The sequence below is a fragment of the Caloenas nicobarica genome, chromosome Z, assembly GCF_036013445.1.
Source record: "Caloenas nicobarica isolate bCalNic1 chromosome Z, bCalNic1.hap1, whole genome shotgun sequence".
Classification (NCBI taxonomy): Eukaryota; Metazoa; Chordata; class Aves; order Columbiformes; family Columbidae; genus Caloenas; species Caloenas nicobarica.
The window spans coordinates 65880669-65904438 of record NC_088284.1 but is presented as its reverse complement, the minus strand read 5'-3'; the positions used below and the strand labels follow the sequence as shown (position 1 = coordinate 65904438).

Below are 23770 nucleotides of genomic sequence, written 5' to 3'. Positions count from 1 at the left end.
ATGGACGGGAATAAAGGATGTAATCCATTTATAAAGACGATGCAGCCGCCACATCAGAAAGATTCCCCAAACCAGGTATGAATGATTTATTTTACTCATCAGGGGAATTAGACCTCCTGTTATAAAAGTAATGCTCCAAATTATTGGGGAAAATAGGTAATTATTAAAAAAAAAATTGTAGTCTGGAAAATGTGTAGAAGAATCACCACAGAAAGTCTTAAGACAAGGAGAGATTTCATTAAGCCTCTTTGTTAAACCAACCACTCATTCCCCCATGCTTTTGTTGGAGCGGCAACATTTTAGTTGCAAGTACACAATAAAACTGGGCAGTTTTTTAATGAAACTGGTCAGAACAGCAGAAAGCAAAGATCCAGGCAAGTTGAAAACATGAGTACTCCTTGCTCTAATGCATTACAATTAACAGACACTAGAAATAGAATATAACACCATAGAAGCGCAAGTAATTGCTGGTTAAAGTATTTTATATCTTTATACTCTTGGAAGCAATACTTTGCAACTGTGGCTTAAAAGTTTCTATTGAGTATATAAAGGCTTTTTCTTTAAGAACAGCATATTCTCTAGAATTTCAGTTTTTAATAAGCTTATTAGTTACTGGAAGATTTTACTTGACTAACTACACCAAAACATAGATAGTATTTCTTCAAAGAATTTAAGATATTTTAAGATATATATTGATATACTGGAAGTTATTAGGCAAGTTTAAAAAAGAACGTTTTTCTGAGTTACAGATTCAGTACTAGAAAGCAAAAAACATACCTGTATCTGATGGTGAGACTGTTAAAAAAAATAAAACCAGAACTTTGGCGTCTGCTGAACTATTACACTATTATCACAAGTAAAAATCAAACCTGTGCACTAATGGTGTAAACTAGGGACTGTGCTTGTTATGCATTATCATCTCTGTACATTAGAACCTCAATCATACTCAAACAAATTCACTAAAGTGTGGTTTTCAATCTGCTAACTATGCATTCCATAATAGCCTGTAATTATTAAAAACTGACAAGAAAGCTACGCCACCTGTGTTTATGTGAAGCCAGGTAATGAAAAAAACAACAACGCTGTCATCACCTCTCAATTCCTGATTGCATTATCAAAACTGTAGCCGAGTTTGGCATCTGGGTGTGACCTTGTTAACTGCTAGGGTAATTAAATTTATTCTATTGGGAAAAGGGATGATAAATTATTAGCAAGAAGATTTTGTTCACATTTTATTAAATTGGCCTGTCAAAGGGTCGGCCAAATTATCAAGGGCCTCATTTATTGGAGGCCAGCCATATTGCCACATCTGTTACAATTATTTATAATTTCAGCAGTTGAAAACCAACTGAGTTAGGCATCCGCCATGTAAAGTAATTTACAAATTATCTGATGAGGGAGTGTTTTAGCTTCTCCCTCATTTCTAGCCAGCAGAAAGCCGCGCTGTAATTACAGAACACGATTAGGTTCTTTGGGGAACTTATCTTGCACTCATAGCCATAGTAAGATGCAGCAAGAACATATGGAGGAGCTTGTGCTTCTACTCCCTGAAGCTCGTGACCCGCCTGCCGCTGAGCCCTTGAGTTGAATTTGAATGAGAGTGCCATGGCTAATGTTCTACACATGCACCATTTATGCCACAAAACAAATCGGATCACTGTTAATTATGAAGCAGCTATAATCAGGCCTTCACATCTGTGTAATGTGAAGCGCAGTAGGCTGTATTCCAATAATGTATGACTACCTTTGGGTCGCAAATTGCGAGCCATATTGCCTCAGTAGTAGTTACTGAATTCAAAGTAAGTCCTTTGATAAAAGCCCATCACAAAGATATTTTTATCCATTTTTTTTAAACACAAGCCTTTCTTTATCAGCTATTGACCAGAACAGTTAAAGCATATGGCACAAGTTCATTAATGAACAGTAGCACACAGCACTCTAATTTAATGAAACCACTTGAGCCATAAAAATCAGATTTAGTTAATTCCCTCTTTCCTTTTTTTTTTTTTTTTTTCCTTTTCTGCATCTAGCCTATACCCTGGACTCCAACATAATGTCATGGGTGATCTTGCTGTAAAATATAATTATTTTCTTGTACATTTATAAACAGATTTTATATTTTAAGAGCCTGTGCATTTTGTAACGTTGAATGTGGGGGGGGAAGGGTGGGTAGAGACAAATGGAAAGAAACTGAAAATTGGAAAGAAATGTCCAAGTAGTTGCTGCTGCATAACCCAAAATTTAACCTGATAGCAATTAATAGTCCATATATCATTTCTATTTTAGAAATTACTGCCTGGCAGCTGTCTTCTAACAAGAAAATATTCTTTATTCAGTGAAAAATCTTTCTGTGAGAAAGCAGCTAAACAAGCTGCACCCAGATGGCAAACCAGCTACAGTTTAATTAATCCACTAAAAGCCATTCAGTTTTCAGTAAGGGTAATGTAATTTTGAATAATTGTAGGAAAAAAAAATCACTAAACGTTCTTAAGTTTTATTATAGCGGCATGAATAGTGCCGCTATAGAGTAGTTAAAGTTGAGTTGCTCTTTCCATTATAAGCCTCACATTTTCAGTATCTTGGTCCTTTCAGATTATAGTTCATTGAAAATACATAAATGGAATGTCAAACTAAGCTAAACTAAATAAAAATTAAACTATTCCTCAAAACTGGATCCAGTTTTCCCTTTCTGTTCTTTTAACACTCTAGAACAGGACATAGATTAGTTTTCAAAAGTTATGCAATATCTTCCTAAAGTACACTGCATTTCCTTCCTTTTATTCAAAAATAATTTCAAAAAGCTGCACAAAACCACTATTCCTTGATTTACAGACAACACATGCTTGCATCCTGGCACACCTACAACATTGCAGGTGGAGTCCCAAATTGTCACAGTAAAGCACACCCAACTGAAATAGCATTTTATGGTGATCAAGTGCTAGTATACTCTGATTCCAATAGCAATAATGACTTCGCAGGCTCTATTAGACAGTTATAACTCCACACAGCTTTTCTGAGGACAAGGGTATGGCTTGAACCACAGAAAACAAACTCCTTTGCCTGTATCTATTATCCCAGAATTCTGCAATTCAAATACAAAAGCATTCCAGAAAAATAATAATACCACTTCAAAAATACTGCTTTTCTCCCTTCCACCTTGTTTAAAAGACACATATACAAGACATTGTAAGTGTAGTTTCATAACACTTGGGTATAAAAAAAATGTTTAGAAACTAACAAATTCCTACTGCTTCTTTGAGAATCAGAGACATGCTTTTACTAGCTTTTTAAAAAGTGTTTAGCTGTAAGCTATCGTATTAAATTTGCTAATAACTAAGATTAATATGACATCATGAATTTTGAAGATCACATGTGTCTTAGAGTTTTAAGTTATATTTGTCTACGTATTGCAAACATCAGAAATTACCAGCACTTTTCTATTACAAAAATATTTTTAAATGGAACAAATTTAAATTTACAAGCCACGATCTATACCTAACTTTATTATAAGGCTAATAATCTACAAATAACAGTTTATAGCTTAAGGGAATAAAACCATTTGAAAATGTTACTAATATTTTTCATCATTAAAGATGAATTATTTACTCAGTAAGTGGTGTTGCCTAAATTGTCAATATCAGTTCCAGTTTACTTTCTTCAAAGCCCAAGCCTTCAAGCAAACAGTGATAAAATCTTTTGCTTTCCTCTAACAATGTGCTGCAGTATTACATAGTTCTAAATGTTCACTATGATCTAATTTCATCTTGTCCTAAACAAATATCTTTTCACTACAATATTTGTTAGTTGCTTAAAAATTATATTTTGATATCTTTGAGATCAATTTCAATGTTTGGTTTTTGGTGGTTTGGTTTTTGTTTGTTTGGGTTTTTTTCTTGTTTTGGTTTGGGGTTTTTTGTTTGTTTGGAGTTTTTGTTGGGGTTTTGTTTGTTTGTTTTAATAAATCGATTATTTTTAAAAACTGGAAGATATTTGTGGAAAGCTTTGACCCAAAGAGGGTGCAAGACTGAGAAATTTTTAATGCTAATAAATTAAATACGTGAGTTTTCTAACAGTAAAGGCTAAATAAGTGCAATATAAAAAGCATTTTGTTAGGAATTAGTTTCAGTAGCTGAAATGATCCCAATCTATAAAACAAAATTTACAGCACCACACTTTGAACAGGGTATTTGCCTCCTGTTATGCTGTATCATTAACAAAAAATAGAAAATTAAGCCTCAAAAGAGGACATCAAATATCCATATTGCGATACTAAGTATACAGGAAAAAAACTAGAAGCACTGAAAGAAATAAGAGTTACCTTTTCCAACTAATTTTTTATCATTTCTATTTCTCTCAAAGTCAGTATTTTAAAGACTGTACTATGTAAGGCCATAAAATGAAATCACTGGTTAGAAATACTGGTTAGAAAACGAATAAGTCACACTCTGATAACAAGACATGAAGAGTTTTTCACGGCAACAATGGAAGCAGTTTTTCTTGAAACATTTTATTATGTGTTTCTGTGCTGGTTTAGCTGGGATTAAGTTAATTTTTTTCATAGCAGTTAGAATCTTTTTTCTTTTTAGTAGCTAGCACAGTTTCTTGTTTCGGATTTAGTATAAGAATTATGTGATAGTATGTTGAATTTCCCATGCTCTTCTTTCAAGCAGCTAGACTTTGTTTTTAAGTTGGTATGAAAAGGATGTAAGAACTCACTGATGGTTTTGGCTGTTGCCAAGGAGAACCAAGAACTTTTTCAACTTTCCAGCTGTAGGTGCAAAGAGCAACTGGGAGGTGGCACAGACAGGACAGCACCTAGACTGACATTCCAGCTGCTCAATGAAATATTCCCTACCATTAGTGTCATGCTCCTTATATAGTTGGAAGTGGCTTTTCTGGCTAGTTAGTTCACAAGTCTGCTGTTTTGCAGTTTTTGGCTTTTTGCCATTTTGGCCTTTTGCTTTTTGTCTTTTTGCTCTCTTTCTGGGACCGGCTGTTCAGGACCAGGGGTGCTCTCTTATTCACGACTGGCTGTTCAGGGTGATCATGTTTGAGCATGAACTGCTAGCCAGACCTTGGCCCTTTCATGATCAGCTTATACAGGATCAGCGATCATAAGCAATTGCCTTCTGCATCACTTATTTTACGTATGTATAAATATATATATATGTGTAGTAGTAAATTATTATCTTTTTTTTTCTTTTTTTCTGTCTTATTAAATTGTTATTATCTCAACCCATTAATTTCTCCCTTCCTTTTTGATTGCCTCTGCCACCCTACTTGGGGATAGGGGAGAGTGAGCAAGCGATTGCCATGGTTCTAGTTGTCAGCTGGAATTAAACCATGACTATTTATCATATAAATAGGCTTAAACTCAAATTTGTATCTTGGTTGAAAAACAGCACTTTTTCTAATAACCTTAAATTACATCTGTGTGCAACTTCTTTCATTGTCTTACTGGTATTTTCTATTCTGGCTGCTTTTAAAATTTTCATTAGGAGAAATAAAGATGCTATTATAAAAGTGCAAGTGAATTCTGTATTAGGTAGAATGCACATACCTGTCAGATGCTTCAGTTACAAATAAAAACATTTTAAAGTCTGTTAATTACTGGTTTTTGATCAAGTATCATCTCTTAATACTGTCTTTGATGTCTGCACACATATGAAAACTAGGAGTCAAGACAGAAATTACTGCCTTGGTTCAGTAAAATATTTAAATATTCACCATTCACATGAGTAATAGTTATGATATATTAACCATATGACTAAAAGTACGGTATACATCTCAGGGCTAAAAATGAAGACCAGTAACAAAACAGAACCAAAAAAGCAATTATATAAGATGAAATTAATTAAACCCCACAAGCTTATGTTTTGAAAATTATTTAAAGTTCTTTCTTACTGGGTAGCTTGAGCATAGATCTAACTAAAAAGTCTCCTAAATTCACATGCGTAATCTCTCTGATCAGAGCAAAGGTATGAGAGCTGCTGAACGCACACATACTAAGATGTAAATCGAAATTTACTATAAATCAGATTCAAATTCTTCATCACACACATTACCAGAATAGTCAAAATAAAATCAACGACAAGCATGCCCTCACTAACACACGCACCACACTGACCAGATTACGACATTTAAAGAGGCATATTTTACCCTTAATTAAAGAAAACTGAGGTATTCTTGCTAATAAAGCCAATAACATGAAACTCATTTTTGCCTGACTGCAATGTAATTTCAACGGCAAGAAAAGTTGCAATCCAGGAGCATATGCAACACTGATGTATAATCTTCCTAGCTAGTGAAAGTCTGAAGAAGACATATTAGTGCTGTCAACAGACTGTTAGCATGTCCTGCAGGATAAACTTTCAGCAAGGCACAAATCTGAACATGCTCAAGAAATCATTACAGCAGAAATACAATTGTCATTTAAACCAACTTGTATTTTTATGAAGGATTGTTTTAAAAAATAGTAACAGGAAAACTTAATAAATATGTGCACTGCTTTGGTGTCCTTTTAATTAAGTCTGTCTTCCATATCCATCCTGTTCTACCGATGTTGCTATCAAGAGACAGTAGAATGAGTGAGGATGTTCTCTTAATCATCTCTCAATCACAAACAATCAGGGTTCTGGTCATCTAACAGGTCACAGAAGTAATGATAGGTCATGACTTTTTTCCCCTGCAGAAACCTCAGCTGTGTAACCACACAATAATACCTTTCTAACACTTATGCAAGACAGTGAAGTTGGTAATGGGAAATAGAGCTGTCATCAAAATGCAGCCAACAATGAGCATTATGATACACTCCCAGAGCAAGACTGCATGTCAACAAAATTTGGTATATTTACTACAGCAGAATGGAAGATTGTTAGTCAAAAGAGAATACTGAGCATGTTAAGCACATAAGCACAGATTGCTTAACATCTCAATTCTACAAACTTAGCAACTGTGGACGCTACCTTACAAATTTCCTTCCCTATGAGGCTACTTTAGTAACACTAATCATTTTTCCATCACAGTCCGGTTTAAGATTAATTTACTGAAAAAAGGAAGATTCATACATTGCATTTAGCGTACTATATTACATTCGTTATCGTAAATTATCTGCTTTTCCTTCCTACTATGTCTTCTCCACTAGAACTGGTAAATATCTGACTGAGCTCATGACAAATCACATAAATGTTCAACTGATATATTTCTGCAGAAGGTCCGACTGAACCTACATTCACTAAGAAAACCGCAAATTCTCCGAATAATCATGACAAATGCACTCCTTCAAATACACTAGCAACAGGGAGTGTGCCAGGGAGTCTAAAATGCTGAGAAAGGATCAAAATGGAAACATAGCAGAAAGCCAACAGAAGGCTACAGAAAAACAATTATTTGCACCCACGTTCACCATTAAGTAATTTAGGACTGCTTCACATTTGGCTCCTAATTTATACGGAGCATACGTTAATGTACTTCAACTTCAGGCGCCACTAGAAGGAGACATGGAATAAATCAACAAAAGAAATAGTAATAATTCAGCCACACTGGATGCGATTAATTTAAAACATCTAAAAGACATCAAGTATAAAGTTGAATCACGAATTGTAGGTTGTCACTAGCTTCTAAAATAGTCTTACTTTTAACCTCAGAAATTTCCTAAAGTTCTTTTAAGAAGTAAACAAAATTGATCCAAATGAAATTATCTACAGGGATTTGAAATGGATTTCAGCAAAGCTCCACACTACAAGCTCTTAAAGAAACTCAACTGCTGTATTTCAAGGGGAGAAAAAAAATCTTAAAGAATTGCTTTAATTATGAGAAATAAGTAATAGCAATAGATGCTCCGTTTACTTAGTGGGAAAGACTCAACTGTGGTGTCCCACATGTTCAAAAAAGGTAGGAGGTCAGTGTAGCAACAAAATTTTCAGTTACTAGTAAACTCTTCAAGATAATAAAGACAAAAGCCAATGCCAAATATTTACAACAGGTCCACATGGGATACAGTGTGGCTGTATAAAAACTATCACACAATATCCAGGTTAGACAATATACATGTTGTATCTGGAAGAAAACATTCTAAAATCACTTCACAAAGACAGTGAAGGCCTCTTTAAGCTCAAGAAATATAATCCAGAGATATAATAAAACCTTTTCTGATAAAAAAATAGTCTGACAAAATAAACTAAAAAAGCTCTTCAAAGCAATGTAAAATGAATTCAGAAATACAGTCTAAGCATTCAAAAATCATGATCCAAAGCTGTGTTTAGAGCAGAAAGAGCTTAAGACTAATTTTATATTTATAACATTTCAAAAAAAAATCACCAAAATCTAAAAGAAGAAAAAAACCAATTATTTCTAAGACTTGGAAAAACGTCAAGAACATATCAAGAGGTAAACACTCCACAAGAAAGACTTAAAAGAATGTGTTTTATCATTCATGAAACAAAATTATCAAATCATTAGATTAAGGGGAACTTTAAAAATCATACAAAATACAGGTCAAGAATCTTACAAGAAACACTTAAGTAATACTCTGGACAAAATTAGCACCTTAGCTCTGGAATGACCATCATGAACCCATCCAAGAGATACTGCATTCTGTGATTTTTCTGTTTTATAGCGGATTACTACTTAAATATACTTTGAGGAATTAAACACTACTCTTTTTTTAATATTCAAGCTTCTTTGGGCTTATGAATATAATACTTGATTACAGATCTACCTTACCTACATACACGAAGTGTTGAATTTAATGAGCATTATCACCTTAACTATTTTCCTTTCTCTGCTTAATCAAGTGAAAGAGTGCTGTTAATAGTAAAGCTGGAATGCATAAGCACATCTCATTGACAAATCTATGCAACAGAGACAGACAAACAGACAACAGACAAAACTAAGCAACAGAGTTTACAGAACCATTGCACGTAGATCATTTCAAAGCCTTTCAAACTCACTTTAAGTCATGAATTGGCCTTTGGAAAATGTCAGGGGTATACATGTAAGATCTGACACACGTGCCAAGTTGGACGCATGTTTGTGTGATGGATTTATTATAACAGTTCCAAATGGAACATTAAAGCTTAGACATTTTTAGATAACTATTTCTCCCCACCATAATAGTTTCTTTAGATCTATGATCTAAAGTTCAGTTGCATGGTCAGGAACCATGAAACAAATCAGGACCAATAAATTTCATTTTCACAGAGGAAATGCAGGAAGTTCAAAATTTTCTCTAGAAATTTGTTTCCAGGACCAAAATCACATTGGTTTTATTTTTGTTGTCTTTGTTAGAGAATATAAATAAGAGTCTTGTTGAATACTGACACCATTTCTCAGGTTTTTTCCCAGGACAGATTTAATTCTGAAGTACCCTCTGTTAGCAACAGCAGAAATAGTTACACTACTGCAGCAGCAAAATTGTAGTTTTTCTTAAAACAAAACAAAACAACAACAGAAAAAACCCACAAACAAACCAAAAACCCACAAAAAACCAACACACAACTACAATTTCCTTCAAAATTGTCTGGTACAGAAGCTTAATTTAAAACAAAAAGACACAACTTCTATTATTCTAGAAGTGGACTCACCTGTACTTCACATTTTGGAGAAGAGTTTTGATGTGCTGCCTTTAAAGCATCACGAGCCTGCTGAAGTTGCTGTTGTAGTTGACAAACCATTTGATCTTTTCCAAGTAACTGATCCTGAAGAGAGGTACAGCTTTGCTGCAGTTGAATTTCACTTGCTTTAAGAGTTTCAAAACATAAAGTCAACTCATTATAAAGCTGAGAGGGGATAAGAGAAACAACAAGATTAAAAATAACTTCAATGCAGATAACTATACAAATACAGGAGGAAAGTATGATTTAAGTAACTTGTCCATAAAGACCAGTCTCAAGATCTTAAGTTTCGACAATTCTTTCACACTACTTGTCCTCCTTCATTTTGTCACAGTCTATACATTTGAAAATAGTGATTGTAGCAATCACTTAAAGTTTTAAGTTTGAAAGATGTTTTTCCAGAAAAATACGTTGCTTTTTATGATATTTTTTAATAGAATTGGACACCTAAAATCAGGATTTCTTTTACTTTCTGAACAGTTTATATAAAACACAGAAAATACAAAAGAAAAAAATAATCCTACATTGAGAATAGGCAAAAAATTGAAATATCTGTGTTGGGAATTAAAATAAAGGTGCAAGAATACCAAATGCCATCCTTGTCTTTTATAGAGTACTTTGATCTGTTTGATCTGTTTAAATAATTATTCTGTGGGATTTTTTTTAACATTAACTATAAAACTCAAAGATTATATTAGAAGTTCTCATCACTGGCTGCTGCTCAATTGTTCTTGCTGAAATCAGAATATTGTATATATGTCCTTTTTTCTCAAAATAAATAATATTGCCTCCAACTATTTATTCTACCATAAAATAATCTGTAGAAGGCATGTACTTCTGCAGCTGACGGTTTTCTTGGGCAAATACCTTTGTGCCATTTCATCTAAAAGAAACTAATTAAATACGAAAAGCAGAATTTCCAAATCTATCAATAATGTTTATAAGTACAAGGAACTGATACGAGTAATTTTACTTGTAAAAACTTTATTTTACTCTTCATTCTACTTTTTGTCTTGTCAATTTTACTTAAACGATACACTTCTTTCTCCCTTTTGTCTGCTTACCTTGCTTACAAGTTAAATCCTTTGAAAAACAATCACAACTTCTAGATTTGGAAATGTTCTACCTGGCACTTTGTGAGAAATCTGGAAACAATCTCCCTTTCTTTCCTTCTTTCTATCATTTTCTATTCCCATGGGCTCACAAAATCCACTTGGGACCAAGTAAGCTACCTCTTGCCTATTTTCAAAGCAGATCAGAGATCATGTCTTTTGGGCAAAATTAATTCAGACAGACTGATATTTTGAATGAGTATTAAAAATTAAACTTTTACATTGAAATTTCTGTGCCTACTGAATCTTTTTTATATATTTAAGAAAGCTTACATCATCTCTAGAAAGGCAAGTTCAAGATTAGCCAGTTTCTTACGGAAATCAGTATGTGTCTCACAGGAAAAAAAAAAAAAAAAGTTAATTTATCAAAACCACGCATTTTTAGATAATGTCCTTCCAACTGAATGGAACATCGAGACACAGTTACTTCCAGCTATAACTATATCAGCTCATTAGCTAGATCATACTGCTAAGACAATTTGCTGGTTTTATGGCTAGCAGCTCTTAAGTGGTCATAATTATAGTATCTGAAAGGTAACATCCCAGTAAGATAAATGGAGAACATCAAAAATACGATGCTTTTTTCTAGCTGGCAGCCACAAACCCTAACGTAGCTAATGGGTATTTTTGGTAGTCTGTATTTGCCAGGACAAGACAAATAGCATGTCTTTTTACTTGCAGAAACTTTTCCAACCTTTCCTGCTTTGAAAACAGCAATAATAGAACATATAGATTTCAAGTATAAAACTATCTTAAAGCTATGTGCAAAAAACCTATTCAGATCATTCATCTTTTTACACTGAAGTTTATTTATTTTTTTGAACACCACCAGTGTACTAGTTTACAGGACTCATTCTTTTTTTTTCCCCAGCTATTTAACATCAGTAAATTTCAAAATGAAAATCATCTGTATGGAAAGAAATAAGTTTTATCTACTGTCCACAGACAACTGGAACAGCTTCCAAATTTCCATTTGGCTCCCTATCTTTTCATTTATGGTCATGCACTGTTTTGTGAAGTAAATATATGCCTAATGTTTATATGGGATTCATTTGGGGTTTTCTGCTCATTTCTGACCCAGTTTTAGAAGAGGCATCACATTTAACCACACTGCAGTAAGCACATTCAAGAACATACAGACAGTATGAAACTGGTGAAACTAGTCTACCGTTAATAAAGATGGAGAAAGTCAGTTGTAGAGAGACAGCATGTTAAATACAGAACAGAGGACTAGAGATGGAACACTGAGTAGAAAATCCAAAATAAAAACCAAAGATGTTGTAAATTATTTATCTCAGAACTAGCAAGCTTCACAGAAAAGTGAAGTCTTGACTGTACATAAGTGAGTAGTTGTACCTTCCATGAGTGCCAATAAGACATGAGATTTATTCAGGAAATTGTTTAATCTCAAGAAGAGATATTAAATATAAATACATATATATGTTTACAAGATAGAAAGAAAAAGGAAAATATTTAAAATCATTATTTATATGTTTTATGAAATTTGGTAGTTGAAAAGAAAAAGGCAACAGCCAGCGACACAAGACTGCTCTGCAAAAACTGCTGCACTGACTGTACTTTGAGAATCTCTTTCTACTGCTTTAGAGCTGCCCTTTCTCTGACAGGCAACATAGACTGTTACAGGGGAAGGTACTTAACAAATTTTAAAAGACTGAAAGTATCTGAAATCAGTACACTGTAATAAATTTAGTCTATATGACAAAAGAGTATTATTTATCAGTCAGGAAGGAAGGGTAACTTAGGTGAATTACAAAAAATAAAGTATCCCATATTTCTCAGCTTCCCTAACAATTTTCTATATTGATTTAACTGATTTTACTAGAAAACACTTTTTGCTAGATCTTTGAAGAGACACCTAAAACGGAAAAATTCATTAGAGCAGTAGGTGTGCTTAATGTCATCAAGTAAACTAAAAATGCCAGATTAAAGCTAGGACTTCCAGGAGAACCAAAAGATATGACTCTACAGCCTGCCCAAATGTGACAGAAAATATTTAACAGCCTGATAATGGTGGAGTGAGGTAAAGTACTGACATATATTAAATATGTATGATAGCAAAATTGGGTCAGGCCAAAGAAAGTTGAGGAATTCCAACAAAATCTAATAAAACTAAATAATTAGCCCATACTATCTATTGTCTTGTATGTTAGCCAGAATCACAGCGCAACTGGAAAAAAACCTGCAGAGTGAAACAGTTGACACAAATGATCAACACTAACATTATCCAAGTGTGCAGGATCTATTTTAAACTAGGTTTAGACTGCTCCTATGTAATGAATGCCAGTTAACATCTGGGACCACTTTTCCAGTTCCAAAATAATTTCCAGTTTCATGATCCAAAAGGCATTTAGTTAAGGCTCTCACAGACTTTTCTATGATATCAACTAATGCACAGGAAGTGGAGACACCCGGAAGATTTCCTTCAAAAGTATTCTCCCATGAGGAGCTAACGCTAAGGTAGAACCATTCATTAAAATGCATCAGTAGCCAATTATATATACCAAGTGTAAAACAAATATTTTCCTACATTAAATGTTGTATCTAAATGCTCGCACCCTAAAAACCAGTGTATTACAGAGATTTGAGTAAATGAACCTGAACATACATAATGTTGAACATATAGTCATGACACAAATGGAAAAAAGTCTAAATTAAGCCACAATAAAACTATAAGGGAAACTATTACAGCACCATTGCAGAAATCCATGTTACAAGATCATCTTGTTTATGAGAATTTGAAAAGAGCAAGGGCAGAAATTAGCTGGAGAAGCTCTAGGGTGAAACTCAAGAGGCACTCCAGACAGACTAAAAGAGCACATCCATGGCATTTAGTTTTAAAATGGAAAAGCAGAGGTAGAGTGATTTTTTTAAGACAAGAGACCATGAAACTTACCCATGATAGAAGAGAACAATGTCAGACACAAGTGAGAGGTTAGTAAGAAAAACAAAAGAAAGTAACATCAGACAACCTGCAAGAAAGAGTGACCAATACAAGCCAAAAGAAAAGACATGCTTTCCTCAACTTTATGGTATTATATCATTGCAAACAGCATGGTTGTTTTGGAAACCATGTAAAATGGCTAACTTTAGCAATACACCTTCTCCAAAATAACAAGAGAGAACACGAAAGAGAAGGACATTTCAGTCTATTTGGTTAGTGTTGTTACCATAAAAACGGATGAGTCTATCTGCTTCAATGAATCCAGTACGTCCTGTTTCCTGACCAATCCACCACGCCCCACCCTGTCATGGCCTTCCAATATTCATCCACCTGATCAGTTTTATGCAACTCTTTGTGTAGATATGGCTACCTAACGGTGAGGTTTGTGGATTGCTTTTTTGAATATAGAAAAATTTTGATGCATTTCTCCCAGAAAAACAACACCAGTGCTAGTTAATGCAGAAAAATGTTAGTAATTCATGTTGCAAATGGTATAATTTAAAATCCTCCATCGTGGGACCAATCTGATTATAAACAAAATTCTAACTCTGATCAAAATTGGCACCACTCAAAAACATATTTAAGTAAGATTAATCTTAAGATTTTTCTTCCTTTCTTGATGTACAACTCCTCTTCCACTGTCTCACCAGTTTACATAATTTCTTTCATCTATAGTTCTCATATTGTAAAAAAATATATTATCATTGCCAGAAACATTAAGACAATGGTTTGCAAACATTAGTGACAGATTTAGCATTATAGATTATTTACTTCTATTTTCTAAATATTTAAGCATTCTGCAAATATCAATCTACACCATTACGCACAGCACAATAAGTATATCAGTACAGGGTTTTTCAAGCATGAAAATCATCAACTGTGAGTACAGAGTTTAACATCACCCTGAGGGATCCTGAGTCTGTCCAGTATTGCTTCAGCTTTAACCTATGGGCCGATCTGATGCCAAAATCTACTTGCTAGCATGTGATCAACTCTATTGGTGTTTGGTATACAATAAATAAATATAGACTAACCTAACTAACACACTTCCCAACAACAGAAAACAGTATTGAAGCTTGAACTGAAATATGAGATGATCTTTATTAAAGATCTGAGTTTCTCACAGCTTTCACAGGCCAAATGGACTACAAAAATGATGATTCACTTATTACTGATGTCGGCTTCAGCATATTTGACTGGAAAGTTAGTTTCTCTCAGCTCTTATGTGTGAAAGGACTTACGTTTTTCATTCTAATTTGAAGGAGAATGTGCATTGTTACTACCATTTACCCATCTGTATAGTTCTAGGTTTTACTTTGTGAATTTAATGCTGCTTACATAAAAATAAACACATTTACATAATTCTTTACTATGCTTAAAGGTTGCTGCAGTCACAAAAAGACAGCAAGTAGTAAAATTTAACCTTAGGATAGCAAAACCAGTAACTTGACATTCTGATTACAATTTCTCAGGCTTGAAGGAGAGCAAACTACCTCCACACACTGACACCAGGAGAAGCACTAGCAAAAGCAAGTGCAGGTACAAAATTAGCCACAACATCTGAAAATCTGATGCTATCATATTTTCATCTAGTTTCTGGTGCACTCGATGCAGACTTCTGCAATGCCTCATAACTGAAAACTCTTAGTGCATTTTCTAATTATGCCAAAAATGTAACTATTGAGCAACGCTTTTCCTCATCACAGACCTGTACTGTGCCACTATTCACAGTATTTTCTGTTTGCTGTTTCAGGAGCTGAGTTCCAGGACATGAATCACTATTTCATATTTAATGACAAATAATGGTATTTCCACTTCATTAAAAGGGCCTTCCACTAAGAGATTTTTAATCAGTATGATTAACGAGGAATCTAAAGGCCACATCAGATCAAGGAAAGTGCTACATTATAAAAACAAAGGTCCTAAATTGTAAATTTCAGAAAACTGATAAGCTGGCCAAGGTGTTCAGAATATCTTCTTGTCTTATTATCTCTAGTATTGATTGAAGTCTCTCCACCTTGAAATTGTTGGTGAGGACAAACCTATTGAGTCTCATTAAATCCAGCAAGGAATGAAGTCCCCAGAGTATTTGGGACCACTAAAACAGATGCTAATACATTTTAGAAAAATATTCCCTATCCTTGAGAATGAGAACTACAGCTGCAATATGAAATGGATATCAATTTGTTTCCATAAATGCTCAAACGTAAAGCAATTATTGTAGAACACAGCACCCTTAAAATTTGTACTTAAAGAAAAAAAAAAGATAGCAGTACAACAAGTCAATGCAACTTGGTGAAAAAGATTACAGACATTCATATGTATACGCTGCCCACTACAGATGGACTTGAAAAAGAATTTGTGGTCCTCAGTGGATTTACTCATAATCCAGTAATCCAGTGCAAATTCATTACTTTGATTCAGATTATCAGAAAGGTTTTTTTTCTTTTATTCAGTCTACTGTTTCATATCATACATTAACATCAGCACAAAGAGTGGCTCTTCCTAAATGGTAGGCTGTTAAGATCAACTTGGAATACGTGAGCCAACCAGATTGCCTGAGCTACAGCATATACTGCCTATCTGACCACTGACAGAGAGGTCATTGATCTTGCTGTAAGGGAGAATATGTCATTGGATGCACACACTGATCGGCTCAATGCCATTCGGAACAGTAGGAAAATACTCTGTTGTAAGTCTATGGAACGGCTGACACATCCCTATCTAGATGTTACAGCCTGCATATCATTAATGCAGGGAAGACAAACAAAACACACATTTGTCTGCAATAGTTTGCCTTCCTTATTCAAGGGAAAAATAGGCATTTGTATTATTTTTATAGACACTGAGGCTTTCAAAGGCCTGCTGTGACTTCAGTAGGACTGTGTATCTTGTGATTTGGAAAAATGCATGTTACTTGAAGCAATTATAGCTGGATATTTTATTCAGTTATTCTAATCAGAAACATGTAACAGGATTGTTGTGATAAAGGAACTCCTTCTGCCCTCTGAATTTCTCCCAGCCAAACAATGTCACAAATATTATTAGATTTATTCCATTTTAAGTTAGGGAACTTTTTTTTTTCTTTTTTTTCCCCACACCTTATTTTTTTTAACTTTTTTACTTTTTTTAATATATACTTTTTAAAAAACATATTTATTAAAAAGAAAACAACGTATTTTTTCCCAGGTGCATTAGATAGTTAGATATTTCACAAAAAGACAGCTTGTAACTTCTACAATAGTAATTTGTCAGAATATTTGAGTCAGCTGTTGCTGGTTTAAGAGTCAAACCTTACTCCTCCATGTTCGAAAAATATTGAATTCAGCACCTCCAAACCAGCAAAATTTAGGGTAATCTGTGAGCTGAAGTATTTGGCAGCTACCAAACAAAAGGGCTAATCTTCAAACCCACACTATTCTTGTTCTTGTTGTACGATCAGCTAAGCAAAAGTTTTAAGTCCTGCTAAGACAGACCAAGAACTGTGAACCAGCTTTCTGAAGCAACCCTGAATTTCAGCCAAGCCCAGTTTAGAAGCAGGTTGCACCTACAGCTATATAGGTGTACCCACCTATAGCTATGTAAGTATACCCATCAATTTTCCATAATACATAGGTAACTTAAAATAGCAAAAATATTTTTCACAAAACAGGTTAAACTCTTCCCCAAACTGAAGTAGATAATACTGGCAAAATCACTATTATGCAAGGTAAAGCTATCTTTACAAAGAGTTTTGTCACGCTTTTAAACAGTCTCATGAAATCCCAGTTTTATTTCATGTGTTGTAGAACTAGTCTAGAAGAATATCGTCTTATAAACACTGATGAAGATCTTTAATATTATCTTCACTTGCACCTTTTTTTTTTGAGTGATTCAAAGGATTCAAAGGGTCCTTTTAAGAATTATAGAAGCACTGACCGGAGAACAGAAAATGAAACAGCAACTCCCGATACTTACCTTCGGTACTTTTTTTTTAATTCTATAATTTACTTGATCTTTCCCCCAGGCAAGGAAGGAAAAGAGGTGGGATAGCTCTGTATGTTAGGGAGTGGTTTGATTGTCTGAAGCTTGATGAGGGTGATGATCCAGTTGAGTGTTTATGGGCAAGAATCATGGGGAAGGGCAACAAGGCAGATATCCTGGTGGGGGTCTGTTACAGATGACCCAACCAGGATGAAGAGGCAGATGAAATATTCTGCAGGCAGACAGGAGAATTCTCACGATCGCTAGCTCTTGTTCTCATGGGGGACTTCAACTTTCCAGACCTCTGCTGGAAATACACCACAGCAGAGAGGAAGCAGTCTAAGAGGCTCCTGGAGTGTACAGAAGACAACTTCCTGACACAGCCGGTCAGTGAGACAACTAGGGAAGGTGCCCACTGGATCTGTTGTTTGTGAACAGAGAAGGACTCATGGGTAATGTGTTGACTGGAGGTCGCCTTGGAATTAGAGATCACGAAATGATCAAGTTTTCTATTCTTGGAGAAGTTAGAAGGGTGGTCAGCAGAACGGCTACCTTGGACTTCCAAAGGGCAGACTTTGACCTGTTTAGGAGGCTGGTTCGCAGAGTCCCTTGGGAGGCAGCTCTGAAGGGCAAAGGAGTCCAGGAAGGTTGGTCTGTCTTCAAGAAGGAAATCTTAGAGGCGTAGGAGCAGACTGTCCCTGCGTACTGAAAGATGAGCTGGCGGGGAAGAAGGCTGGCCTGGCTGAATAGAGAGCTGCAGCTGGAACTCGGGAATAAAAAGAGAATTTATAAACTTTGGAAGAAGGGGCAGGCTACTCAAGAGGAATACAAGGATGCAGTGAAGTTACGCAGGGCAAAAATTAGAAGTGCCAAAACACAACTAGAGCTGGGTCTGGCTAGTGCTGTAAAAGAGAACAAAAAATATTTCTGTTAATACATCAGCAACAGAAGGAAGGCTAAGGAGAATCTCCACTCACTGGTGGATGTGGGGGGAAACACAGTGACAGAGGGTGAGGGAAAGGCTGAGGTACTAAACGCCTTCTTTACCTCAGACTTTAATAGTCAGAATAGTTGTGCTCCAGGTACCCAGCCCCTGAGCCAGAAGACAAGGATGAGGAGCAGAATGAAGCCCAAATAATCCAAGGGGAAATGGCTGGTTACCTGCTACACCACTTAGACACACATAACTGTATGGGGCCAGATTGGATCCATCCAAGGGTACTGAGGGAGCTGGTGGAGGTGATCACTAAGCCACTTTTCATTATTTATCAACAATCCCAGCAAAGTGGGGAGGTCTCAGTTGACTGAAGCTGGTGAATGTGACGCCCATCTACAAGAATGGCTGGAATGAGGATCCGGAAAATTACAGGCCTTCATGCCAGGACAGGTCATGGAACAGCTCATGCTGAGTGCCATCACGCAGCACATACAAGACAACCAAGCAACCAGGCCCACTCAGCATGGGTTTATGAAAGGCAGGTCCTGGTTGACCAACCTGATCTCCTTCTATGACAAGGTGATTCGCTTAGTGGATGAGGGAAACGCTGTGGATGTTTTGTACTTAGACTTCAGTAAAGCCTTTGACACCATATCCCACAGCATTCCCCTGGAGAAGCTGGCAGCTCATGGCTGGATGGGTGTACTCTGCGAGGGATAAAGAACTGGATGGATGGCCAGGCCCAAAGAGTTGTTGTGAACGGAGCCAATTCCAGTCAGCAGCCAGTCACAAGTGGTGTTCCCCAGGGCTCAGTATTGGGGTCACTTTTGATTAATCTCTTTATCAATGATCTGGATGAGGGGATTGAGTGCACCCTTCCTAAGTTTGAAGACAACACCAAACTGGGTGGGAGTGTTGATCTGCTGGTGGGTAGGAAGGCTATACAGAGGGATCTGGACTGGCTGGATTGTTGGGCTGAGGCCAATTGTATGAGGTTCAACAAGGCCAAGTGCCAGGTCCTGCACTTGGGTCACAACAACCCCAGGCAGCGCCACAGGCTCAGGGAAGAGTGGCTGGAAACTGCCTGGCGGAAAAGGATCTGGGGGTGCTGATTGACAGCAGCTGAACATGAGCCAGCAGTGTGCCCAGGTGGCCAAAGAGCCAACAGCATCCTGGCTTGTACCAGGAATAGTGTGGCCAGCAGGACTGGGGAAGTGATCACCCCACTGTACTCAGTACTGGTGAGGCCCCACCTTGAATCCTGTGTTCAGTTTTGGGCCCCTCACTACAAGAAAGACTTTGAGGTGCTGGAGAGAGTGCAGAGAAGGGCAACGAAGCTGGTGAAGAGTCTGGAGCACAAGTCTGATGAGGAGCGGCTGAGGGAACTGGGGCTGTTTAGCCTGGAGAAAAGGAGGCTACAACTTTACCTGAAAGGTACAACTCTCTGACAACTACCTGAAAGGAGGTTGTCTACAACTACCTGAAAGGAGGTTGTAGAATGGAGGGTGTTGGTCTCTTCTCCTGAGCAGCAAGCAATAGGATGAGAAGAAATGGCCTCATGTTGTACCAGGAGAGGTTTAGATTGTATATTAGGAAAAAATTCTTCACGGAAAGCGTTGTAAAGCACTGGAACAGGCTGCTCAAGGAAGTGATGGAGTGACCATCCCTGGGGGTGTTTAAAAGACATATAGCTGGGACTCTTAGGGACATGGTTTAGAGCTAGATTTAGGTTATGGTTGGACTGAATGATCATACAGGTCTCTTCCAACCAAAATGATTCTATAGATAGGTAGAACTTGCCGTGCCTTGTACATGTTCTGAACAACTATGATGGAGGTCTACCTGTAGCTTGGCTGGGCTACAATTGTAGTGAATAAAAGATTTAATGTCTATCGTCACTGCAGTCAGTGATTAACTTGTGCAGAGTTAAGTACACAAGAATGTACTGGGCACTATGTGCTACAAAAAGTCAACCAAATGCATCCTCAGAAACCCAGTACTGATCCTGGCTTGACTTAGGCCCAGCTTGACAATTTCATCATGAACTGAATATTCTAAGCAAAACGAACCAGGTAGCCATAAAGCAGATTGACATACTTTTTGATATGATGTTGTTTCAGCTGTGTGAGCATCTTCTTGGTCTTTCAGTACTTTTTGTGTATCAGTATTGAGAGCCTGAAGCTGCTTTATCAGCTCAGCCTGCTGTACGGTATGCTCAATGTTTTGTCTGTAAAGATTCTGCAGTTCCTGTAACTCCTTCCTGCACAGAGAAAAACAAAAAGAAATTAAGAGAAATTAAGAAAAAGAACCACAATGACCTCCACTAAACAATTGTGTTCAAATAATTTTATTGTAGATAATGAGCTTCCTATTTTCATTTATTTTTCTGTCAATTGCCTTATAAACACTGGAAGTTACATATCAAATATTTATCACATACTTTTGCGAAATATCTACAAAACAGTTAAGTTTCAAAATGGAAAGCCTTTCAATTTCCCTCTAATGCTCTAACTGCTCTAAAATAAATGGATTTCCACTACTGCATCAACACTTTCTAATCAATATTCAGTTAACTATTTAGCATTAAGTGTCAAAATGTAAAAGATTTAGAATGCATGGCTTTTAAAATAAGTTTAATCTTATATTTTTTTTTAACTAGAACCAAGATCTAAGTTTTTCTTAACTTGCAGAGTATGTGTAATGCAAGTCTCTTTTCCAAAATGTATCTGCTCCCCAGACACATGAAGTATGTCTGGTGATAAATTACTTTTTGTCTGCAGCTACAGCATACTGCGACAACCAGAACTGAAGTAAGTAAATTTGGTGGGTATTATATAACACAACAATAAAAGCTCTATAAATACAATAATAGGAATCATGTTGTAATGCAACCATAGGATAGATCTATTATAACTAGTTTGCTTAAGAATTTTACTGTACTGCTGAGTTTATCTCTCCAACTAATTTTCTTCCTTACTTCCTCAAAGAATTTTCTTGGTGACCTCTTACACATATGCAACTTGTCTGTATCTAGAATTACCATTAACAACACAAGCTCTCATTACATTTTTATAATACTGCTGGAGATGTCCAGTCAAAGATTAGCATAAGAAAGGTAAGCAGCTATACCAACTTTGCCGTGTTTTCCTGAGAAACCGCAGAACGACGAAAAGCTATTTTAAGGGATCTTTCCAAAAACACTTCTGAATACCTGTGCCTCTACTTAATATGTTGATCATTCACTAAAGGTACAACACCTGAATACTTATATAAAAAGTGAAGTTACATGTACCACAACAGCACAGCCAGACAACTTAAATGTTGTTAAAAAAATGCGGTTTGAAAAAGCCTGTCAACAGGCCAATACAGGAGAGCACTTAAGAACATTTAAGTCCTCCTGTTCTCAATGGGACATAAATTAACTCCTCAAAATTAACAGTAGTAGAGGTGCATTAAGGACTCCATGTAACAACACCAAAGTACAACTGCAGTACGTACTTCATATGTACTAATTTAATTCTGTTCACAAGCACAGCAGCACAAATAAGAATGCAGTGATGTATTAGCACTTTCTGACACCCTGTGCAACAGGCTTCCAAACTAGCACTTGTTTCATTTCCCTATGAGTATATACTAGGAAAATTACACATCTTTGCACTTCAGTTACAACACAGATTATATTGATTTTGCACACTCCAATCAGATCTTTATTTTGTTGTGGAAGGGAAAAACATGGTACAACATTGAATCCTCATACACTGTTGGAAATGTCAGTAGCCATGGTTGCCAGAACCACTCTACTATATTGCTACTCTCATTTGTATGCAGACATCAATGCAGTTATCTGTGTCTGTCACCTGAGAACACACAGTATTATATGCTCTCTTAATAGTCTTCCCACAAAGTGTATTGAAGTCAATGGGAATGTTTTCTGCTGACTTTATCAGGCTTTGAGTCATACTCTGATGGGGAGGCTATGAGGAAGGAAACTAAAACTTTCAGCCACTCAAGAACTGCAGCACAGTCAGAACGTGTTAACCTGCTCGCTCATGTTGAATTCAAGGATTTTAAAATATAAGGAAACACAGTCACAGTCCCAATACATCATATTTTAAAATGCAAACTTTATTTCTTCATACACATATCCTAACTTGCTTTATTTTTCTTTTTTGAATAGAAAGGTATATGAGCCAAAATAGTTGCAATCCAAAAAATTATTGAGACACGGAAATACACAAACACTGTATTTAACTTGCAGTTGTGCATTACAGCTGCTTTCATACTCTTTAGTGAATGAGGTACAATTTTTACATTGTAAATCCACAAGGGGAACCTTTTTCATTTCATTTATACACAGGAAGGAGGAAATTATGCTCTGTCTCACCAGCAATTATTCAGCACACAAATTCACAGAATGAAGAACCCTTGCTAAAAGGCCAAATTGGTGAGGGCAGCTTTAACTAGGAATGGCAGGGGACAGATGTGTTGGTCAAGTAACAAGTGCAGGGGCTGTGGCCTGGGCTGGCAACCAAAAGGCACAGGTTGGTGTGAGAGGAAAGACCTTGAGATAAACAATACAAGGCTCAGGGAGGCCCACCTCAAGTGTACACACATAAATAAGAGAGAGCTGACAAGTCATCAGTATGGGGGGTAGGAAAACACACATAACTGGAGCACTGCCATGCATGGAGACAGGCTCTTTAGGAAGGACAGGCTGGGATGGCAAGAAGTTGCCCTTTATGTGAAAGAGTAGTGTAAATGGAGGGAGCTCTGCCTTGGCATGGACAACAAGCCAGCTGAGAGCGTGTGGGTCAGGTACGGGCAAACCAATGCGGACAATGACACGGTGGTTGCCTGTTAATCCTTTCTGATCAAGGAGAATGAAGTCTGCTTCAGAAAACTGGAAGAAGAATCATGTTTGCAGGCCCTTGTCTTCATGGGGGACTTTAATCACTTCAGTATATGCTGGAGGGACAACACAGCAGGGCACAAGCAATCTAGAAGGTTTCTGGAGTGCTTTGATGATAACTTCTTGCCACAGGCAATCAGCAGGGTGATGAGACACATTACTGGGCATAATACTTGCAAACAAGGAAGAACTGATCAGGGATGTAAAGGTCAGGTCAGCCTTGTCTGCAGCAATGTGGCAGCTGCACACACCCTGATACAGTCTAAGACTTCT

At 36.4% G+C, this 23770-nt stretch overlaps 1 protein-coding gene across 1 annotated transcript in view; it reads right to left on the bottom strand.

Moving 5' to 3' along the window:
• Positions 1-23770, bottom strand: part of CNTLN (centlein) — a 197981-nt gene that overhangs the window by 113606 nt on the left and 60605 nt on the right. Inside the window, exons 7-8 of the mRNA XM_065656536.1 lie at positions 20686-20848; positions 9585-9779 (exon numbers count right to left, since the gene is read on the bottom strand). Coding sequence (XP_065512608.1) covers positions 9585-9779; positions 20686-20848 — 358 coding nt within the window. The remainder of the gene's footprint in view (positions 1-9584; positions 9780-20685; positions 20849-23770) is intronic.